Source organism: Aegilops tauschii, chromosome 7, assembly GCF_002575655.3.
Source record: "Aegilops tauschii subsp. strangulata cultivar AL8/78 chromosome 7, Aet v6.0, whole genome shotgun sequence".
Lineage (NCBI taxonomy): Eukaryota > Viridiplantae > Streptophyta > Magnoliopsida > Poales > Poaceae > Aegilops > Aegilops tauschii.
In genome coordinates, this window is record NC_053041.3 from 447,372,967 (window position 1) to 447,381,755 (window position 8,789).

General features: G+C 45.0%; 1 protein-coding gene across 1 annotated transcript; it reads left to right on the forward strand.

Annotated features, from left to right (window-relative positions):
• Window positions 1–1,774: 1,774 nt before the first annotated feature.
• LOC109740403 (uncharacterized) lies at window positions 1,775–6,926 on the forward strand. The gene is made up of 5 exons (XM_020299458.4): window positions 1,775–2,449; window positions 3,355–5,401; window positions 5,512–5,572; window positions 5,668–5,891; window positions 6,561–6,926. The coding sequence occupies exons 1-5, from the start codon at window positions 2,287–2,289 to the stop codon at window positions 6,613–6,615; spliced, it is 2,550 nt and encodes an 849-aa protein (XP_020155047.1). The 5' UTR covers window positions 1,775–2,286; the 3' UTR covers window positions 6,616–6,926.
• The last annotated feature ends 1,863 nt before the right edge of the window (window positions 6,927–8,789 follow it).

The following is an 8,789-nucleotide window of genomic DNA, read 5'->3' on the forward strand; positions in this document are numbered from 1 at the left end:
ATGGTAATATATTTTGATCAAACATGTACATGTGCTTGACTTAGATCGGGGCGGGGGGCACCTTCCCCAATTATTATATTAAGAGTCTAACATGCAAGTGAAAGTAGGGACAAAAATAGCGAAAATCCATCTCTGCATCCGAGCTCATCTGCACTTGCGCTGATGAAAAAATCAAAATAAATACTAGAAACATTCAAAAAATTCAAAAAAATAAGTTTGCGGCAGACAATTTGATGCGTGAGGTTCGCTCCAAATTTCAAGTCATTTGGACATCTGATGAGCTCTCAGCAAAAACGATAAATTGGGGGTTTGTAAAAATGTTTACTGTTCATGTACTGTTTCGGCCCGATTTATCTTTTTTGCTGAGAGATGCTCAGATGTCCAAGTGACTTGCAATTTCGAGCGGGCCTCACGTATCAAATTGTCTACCGCACAAAAAAAATCATTTTTTGAATTTTTTTTCTAATTTTTATGATTTTTTTTCTAACCGGGTGCAGATGAGCCTGGACACCGAAACGCCCTACTCCAAAAATAGAGACTTCGCACTATTAGAAATAATTATTTGTCGATAAATTGGTGATAGCCCTCTAACCAGGATATTTATCATCCATCTGGAAGTTGGATCTTGGTCAGGAATAGGTAGCAGGGTGCAATAGCACCGATGCAAGACAGGGATTGTCCGAGCAGTTCGATCCAAATAGGCAGGGACAAAATTGAGAGTAGGGCATTTTTAAGATCGAGCTCCATGAAAGCCTTAATTTTACGATTTTTTATAGATTTAAACTTTCAGTTTCAAAAAATCCTGAAAAAACACACATGCATATAAGGATGTAACGTGTATGTGCGTAAAATTTTAGAACAGAATATCTTGAATGACGGGCTGCACACAAAAGGAGATATAAACTTTAAAGATGAACAGTACATGTGCTCGGCCTCCATTTGGCATTTTCGCCGAATGGAGGGCTGCCTTTGGAGATGCCGAGAGTCCATTTTAAGCTGGGGAAATGGGATCATCCCATCCCATATTTGATCATTAGGGGCTCTAAAATATGATCCATTACTACTACTCCCTCCGTAAACTAATATAAGAGTGTTTAGATCACTACTTTGAAATTGGTTACGACAACGTCGAGTTGGCGGCGGAGGAAGACTCGGCATGAAGGCCAGAAAATGGTGTGGAACGTAGTGGTAATAGTACGTGCCCCGCTCCGAAACAAAGAAAAAGGTGCGTGCCGCACTCACGAGGGACTGCCAGTGAGATATTGGAGGAAGGTGGGGATGACGTCAAGTCCGCATGGCCCTTATGGGCTGGGCCACACACGTGCTACAATGGCAATGACAATGGGAAGCAAGGCTGTAAGGCGGAGCGAATCCGGAAAGATTGCCTCAGTTCGGATTGTTCTCTGCAACTCGGGAACATGAAGTTGAAATCGCTAGTAATCGCGGATCAGCATGCCGCGGTGAATATGTACCCCACACCGCCCGTCACACCCTGGGAATTGGTTTCGCCTAGTGATCTAAACACTCTTATATTAGTTTACGGAGAGAGTACAAGATATGCTGTCGGAGCATGATCTAGGCTTAGGTGCCCTCGAGGCTCGGGCTTTGGACATTCAGAGAGCAACAAACGAGCTAGACGCTGTTTTGTCCGGATAAACGTGAGGAAAACAAAAGAGCTGTGCTACTCCTACTACCACCAAAGTTCCATGCAGCTGGAGGAGGAGCTGCTCGATCCTCTCCCGCAAAAGAACAATATTATTCTCTCCCCATCCCCGTGACCCCATCCCCTCACTCTTTACTTTATTTCTCACGACCAGCTAGCTTTATCTCCCACAGCAGCGGCAGCCCCGAGAAGGAGACGAGAGAGAGAGCAAAAGGCATCGAGCGAAAGCAGCCAAAGCGCAAGGCGGGCAAAGGCGAGGCGCGGCTTTGCTCAGCTTCAGCTCAGCTGGGCGACGCCGACCGACGCAGGGGAGCGAGCGCGATAGATGGAAGCTTATGATTGCCTGGACCTCGGCCTCTTCCGCCTGTTCCCTGGCTTGGACCAGAGCACCAGGCCTGGCCTTTTCCACTTCTCCCCGGCGAGCTGAGCTCTGCTCCAACTCTCTTGAACTCTCTCTCTCCTTCTTGGTTCCTCCACCGGTCTGCCCTGCTCTTGGCGCCTTGCCGTTGGCCTTCTTGGGCTCCGGCCATTGTTCTGGCCAGTTCCTCGGGGTTCTCGCTTCTTGGAGCCTGGGCATTGGCGTCGGCGGGTGAGGGTTGAAGCAATCACTCACTCCGTCGTCTATGGAGGGGTCGGAGGGGTCGGGTGCTTCGTGTTCCGCGGCGGCGGCGGCGGCGGCCGAGCAGCAGGTGCGGGTGGTGCGGTGCCCCAAGTGCGAGAAGTTCTTGCCGGAGCTGCCCAACTACTCCGTCTACGTCTGCGGCGGATGCGGCGCCACTCTCCAAGGTCTCTTCCTTTGCTCCCTCTCTTTTTATCTTGCCTCCATGTTCTACATTGTGTTATGTTTCTGTTGTTATCACAGGCGGCTGATGTTATTCAGTAGGAGTATATGTTTCTGCCGCATTTCAGTGTTCACGACCTGTTTCTCTGTTCGGATTAAATTCGTTCAACTCTACTTCTTACTTTTTGTTTGCTCAACTCTAGATAAATCCAAGTAAAAAACTCTAGATGAATTATTGTTTGCTTTCCAGTATATAAAGATCCCACATCTGCAGCTTTTTTCAAGTTTTCTTCTGTTTTTGTTTTGCACATTGCAAAATATTTTCTTTTCTCTTCCTTGTTTCCCCTCGCTCCAATTAGTGTTTTCGCTGAACTTATCTCATTTTTTCCTGAAATGTGCGAAACCTCTGATTCTCAACCTGTTGGCAGAAGCTTCCCTTTAAAATCTTGACCAATTATCTGAATCTCCAGAACTTGTGGGGAATGCGGTGACATTTTCTTGTTTCTAAATGACAAGTGTTTTACTGTAAGAATATTTGGTTGAAAAGTTTTGTCTGGTCTGAAAATTTCTAGATTGTAGGAGCAGAAACATCTCATTTTGATTGACTCAGTCTTGAATGAAATCGAATGCGCGGAACGGAATCGGACACTAAACTCTGTTGGGTCCATTGTTTCCACTTAAATTCCCATCACATTTTTATATTTTGTTATTAGGCGCGCAAACAATTGAGCCCAAATGCAGTGCTGTTATGAGAAAAACTGTGTTGCACGTTGTCTTGAGGACCACCATTGACAAAAATTTACACCTATGAAATCTTCCATTTCTCGATTACTTATGCTAAATTTTATGTCAAATTCGTGACAGGGAAGTATAGAATTAACATATTTCTTTTCTCTGTGCAATTTTACAGCAAAAAAGCACTCAGCACCCGAGACTACTTGTTTGGACAAAACTGACGTTGTACATGTGAAGTACCTTGAAGTGTTGGAGAGTTCGCCAGAGAAGAAGGAACCAGTATCTGAAGCTAATTTTGAAACTATCTCAGAAGAAAACTCTCAGAGAGTCCAAGCTACTCCCGAAGAGAGATTAGTAACCCAAAGAATGATGCCAGAACACAGAGATTCCAGATGTAGTTCTGGTGATGACCAAATCCCAAGAGAGCCAAGCACCTTGATGTTTGAGGCCACTCTTAGAGATGACAGCACGGAGATTCGGGAAGCCAAGTACCGGCGCATACGGAATGAGGAGAAAGGAGAAGTAAAGCAACCCGTGAGACCAAGTGACAGATCTCATATCTCTGTAGTCGACACCATTCCTCCTAATGCTTATCATGGTGAACACCAGATGAAGTCAAGCTTTGGAGATGCAAATGGTACTCAGTGCGCAGACGGGAGGAATATGGACGGTCCTAGCAGTGTCAGTGGACTTGAGAAAGACCGCGCCGAGCTTTTACGGATGCTTGATGAGCTGAGGGATCAGGTGCAGAGATCCTGCGAAATCACGGAGAAGCCCAGTGTAGGCGCCTCCACAAGTAGAGTGGTGGATGCCTCGAGTTCGTACAGTCCTCATGAACTGCTGAGTCGGTTGCGGCACGGCTCGCCTCAGTTACAGCGGAACGGTTCTCAGTGCTCACCATCCTTGAGTGGGCAAAATCCTGGCGTTCCGCATGCTTATGCTTCAGTCCCCACACATCAAGATCTACGTGGATATAGAGAGCCTGCCACACACATGGGGGCTCCTTGCTATCCTGTTGGCCAGTATCCATGGAGGAATTATGACAGTTATTTCTTTGGACAGCATAATCATGACCCTCTCGTCTCTTACCACCATGGCGGTTTCTACCACCAGCCTGCTTGCTCTTGCCTGCATTGTCATCACCGTGAGTTCTTGCCTGTTCAGGGGGCTCCGATGGGTTTCAATCATCACAGGGTGCCATATCCTGGGGCGTACCCGGTTAACGGTTCTGTGATGTTTGGCATGCAAAATAACAATTCGAGAGGCATCAATGCTTCGATGCACCGCGGTCACATGAGGGGCAACCTGAGCAAGAAGCCTCCGCAAACATGTGAACCGATTGCCTGCGGAGCCCCGTTTACCATATGCTACAACTGTTATGAAGTGCTGCAACTTCCCAAGAAGTGCCCCTTGCCTGGGAAGGATGAGTACAAGCTACGTTGTGGGTCATGCTCTCATGTGATCGTGGTCAAGCTTGATGGAAGCAGGCTTGATGTTTCAGCGCCTTCGCCAATTTCACACGTGTCTGCTGCTAGTAGAAATAACTCCAGTGATGTCCAAGGAAGCAATGCATACTCTGCTACTGATGAGAGACTGCTTCCGCTTTACAGCTTTTCTGCAGGGAGTCATTGCTCTCGAGAAAGAGATCTGCACTCAAACTCAAGTGACGCAGAAAAGGTGCAAGGTATATCATTGTCTTCTAGCATTTTTGAAGATGAGAATAATCTTGCGAGATCTAATTCACAGAGGGGCACCCCTAGGTCTAGTGATCTGCCCGTTGAAGCCCAAGTTGTTAGCCGTGTTCCAAGTTTACCTCTTCAGCATCATTTTGCACATTCACCATCTGAGAGGGTGGTTAATGGATCAGGAAAAGGAAGCAGAAGTACCCGGTCTGAGCATGAGAAGACAGTATTAACCGAAACTTGTAGACACAACACTATAAAAGATGTACGTGTGGTGAGTGTGATGAGCTTGTCAGATGATGAGTACGAGGATCTGGACTGCAGTCAAGATCCCGGTGTTGGGGCTCAACATGTAGATCGCCCTATTGTCACGAAAACGGGTGATTCATTCTTTACCAATCTCATGAAGAAGAGTTTTAAAATCAACAATGGAGTGGGCAATGGCAGAGCAAAGGTATTCATTAATGGCTATCCCATCTCCGATCGTGCTGTCAAGAAGGCTGAGAAGATTGCTGGACCAATCTATCCTGGTGAATACTGGTAAGTTACACCTTTATTCATCTAAGTTTCTATGGATACTGCTGTAGTGATCCAAATTATAACCCTTTAGCATCATTGCCATTTGACATTTTCCTTGTATCTTTGTCTAGGTATGATTACCGTGCAGGGTTCTGGGGTGTGATGGGTCAATCCTGCCTTGGCATGATACCTGTAAGAAGTGTTTTTTTTTTGGGAGGGGGGTTAATATGCTTGTCTTACCCTGCCATATCTTGATCCAAGTTTTTAACTGGATTTCCATGTTGCAGCCGTTCATTCCACAACTAAATTATCCTATGCCCAAGAACTGCGCTGGTGGAAATACTGGTATATTTATCAATGGGAGAGAACTTCACCAGAAAGATTTCGACTTACTCGTGGGCCGTGGTCTCTCAGAATCTCCTGACAGATCATATAAGGTTGAGATGTCTGGTAAAGTGTATGATGATGTCTCTGGTGAAGAACTTTATTGTCTTGGCAAACTTGCACCGACGTAAGTAATTTATACCGACTTCAAATCTTTCCATTTCAGTTTACAGTTATAAGTTCTGATGAGCAATGCTGCAACCATTTTGTACTGCTATAGTAATATGTAACATGCTCATGCTCCTTTAACAAGCCGATGTACCAGCACATAAATCTTGCTATTATGACCATCTTAGTACGGCTGTCAGATTTTTTTTTTTGATAGTTTGGTATTCTTTTAGTATGTGCTATGTGTTCTTCGGCAGGCAATATGGTAAGAAAAGCTTCACGATTTATGTAAAGTGCTGTTATCTTCTAATCATACAGTCGACGATAGATACAGGTATAGTTCTACAATTGAGTGGTAGTTAAAGACAGGTAGATTGTAGGTTTTGGGATGCTTCCCTCCCATTTCACGCCGTCTCTTGTTATCCATGTGCTAACTACTGGTTGTAACTTGGGAACATCGATTTAGATGCTATGCTTATTATGCTTATCACCGTGCGAATTATGTCCTTGTTTAAGATGTCAATTCACTGCGACCTATTTGTTCTACCGTGTCTAGAATATCTACCATGGTATACATTGTTAAAAAAAAAAAAATCTACCATGGTATTGATTTAGTACTGACATGGTCTAGACTCTTAGAATATCTGCCATACTTGACCCTCTACTCAAAGTTTCTTTACACAAACAGTGTTGAGAAGATGAAGCGCGGTTTCGGCATGCGACCCCCAAGGACCATCCACTGAGAAAGATGGGTCAGGATTGGCCTCAGGATCTGGGCAACTTCGCCGCGCCGGAACTGGGGATATCATGGTTCTGGAGATCAGTCGATAGCCCACATTGTGGACTATGCATTAAATCATTTTGCAAGCTCTGCTTCTCCTACGTAGCTATGATGTGTGTGTGGTGTGTGATGCTTTTGCTGGTTGCAGTTGTTCCGCCTATCTAGCCATCTATAGTAGATATATGTAATCGATGATCTCTGTGATGACCCTGAAACTGATGGTTGTCTGAAAAAAAAAGCTCAATGTGAAGTTATGCGCTGCGGTTTGCTTTACCTGCTGCTCGTCTCTTTTTGCCGCTATACTCTCGCCAGCCACCGGCGGTGACTTCTTCCGCCGCCGCCTCCAGCGTCCATCCTCTTCATCCGCCGACGTCGCCATCGGAATCCCTTGCGACTCTCTCACGCGTCCGTCCTCTCTGTTGAAATTTAAATAGGCTTGAGGCCCATCTTTGCGTCAAACTGGCGCCGCGACTGGGCCAGCCCATCGGCCGACTGCAGCGCGGCCGCTACAGTGCGTGAGGTGCTGTAGCACGGTTCAATGCGTGCCTACTCTAGCGTGATTCACACAAATTTTTGAATTTTCAAACATTATTTTGAAAACGCGATCTATTGTTGGAAATGGCAATTTTTAATAGTTTTCTGCAAACGCAAACATTTTTTGAAATTTGCCAACATTTTTTGAAAACATGAATAGTTTCAAATTTGTGAACATTTTCAAATTTTAAATGTTGTTTGTAACGACAGATACTTCCTCCGTCCGGAAATACTTGTCGGAGAAATTGATAAATGGATGTATCTGGAACTAAAGTACGTCTAGATACATACATTTCTCTGACAAGTATTTCCAGACGGAGGGAGTAGTTTTTCAAATATTTGAAGATTTTTTGAAATCTGTGAAAATTAAAAAAATAAATGAAAACAGGAAAAGGAAATAAAAAAAAAGGATAAGGTTCCAAGATGTTTTTTTACCAATTTTCCCAAAACCGAAGCTAGATGGGCCGATCCACTTGCTCTCGCTGGTTTGCTCAACTGTGCGTTCGGGCGACAATTCGCCGTAGTGAGCGTCCAGTAGGGAGTTCTGTCATTTGTGGCGTCATGACATGAGTAGGAGTTTAATCCCAAATGAGAAGTGAAAGAGAGTTCCATCAGCATACAAGGAACTTTCTTCTACATCCCGTCGGAGCATGAGGAAGGGATTGGTGCACACACTCCTCCTCTATTGCCGCCTCATGCGGTCATAATTGAGTTAAACTAAGCTCAGACACAAGCCATGTGAACGCGTCGAATATCCACACTTCTTCTACCTTGTTAGAATTTATGCGATCAGATCATTATAGAAAAAGTCATCAGAGACCAAGTCAATTTTTTTTTATCAAAGACGATATTTACTCTCTAGGTTCACCGAAGATTGACTATATCACTAGGGCTGCAACCCGAGGGCATGTGGGCGCTCCTACTATGTACTAAATCTACATAACACAGATCGATGACAAGCCCGCCAAGGTCAGGACACATATCAACCGTCCCACCATGGTCGGCCCGGCACCCCTACCAAGTGCGCCCAAAACCATCCCTTCGTGATCTCATGTCCATCCTATCAACTTTGTCTAGTCTATTTGACTACATTGCAGTGCCTTCATATAACAATAAGCCCGAGTAACACGTGTTTGAACCTAACCCTCATCATACTCTAAGTCTAGTTGTAGCCCCATACGCATAATCGGCACTAATTTCAACACTCCATCTTGGCGAATATGTCCTTCACCATATTGAAGCTATTATGTTCGCTCGAACACCTGTGTATGATTAGACTTGGGTTTTCTCTTTTTTGCTCACCCGGATGAGCCGTCTGACAAAGCCCTTGCCCCAAACTTGATTGCCCTTGATTGATAACATCGCCACCAATGGTTCCTCACCTCCAGCTTCAATGATGCTTACCCACACCTTGTATGGGGTGTTCTTCGTCCTCTTGCCCTTCGTCACAAGCTTCTTGTTCTCCTTGATCACCATTGTATACTCGTTCCTCTGCACCTTGTAGACATAACCATTACCATGAAGTTCGCCAAGCGAATTGAGATTTCTCCGAACCTTTTGCACATACCTAACATCCTTGAGCACATGTTTTGAGTCTTCATT

Coding starts and splice junctions, on each gene's coding strand:
- LOC109740403 (XM_020299458.4), top strand. CDS start 2,287: ATGGAGGGGTCGGAGGGGTCGGGTGCTTCGTGTTCCGCGGCGGCGGCG. Junction 5,402..5,511: donor ATCTATCCTGGTGAATACTG/GTAAGTTACACC, acceptor ATCTTTGTCTAG/GTATGATTACCGTGCAGGGT. Junction 5,573..5,667: donor CCTGCCTTGGCATGATACCT/GTAAGAAGTGTT, acceptor TCCATGTTGCAG/CCGTTCATTCCACAACTAAA.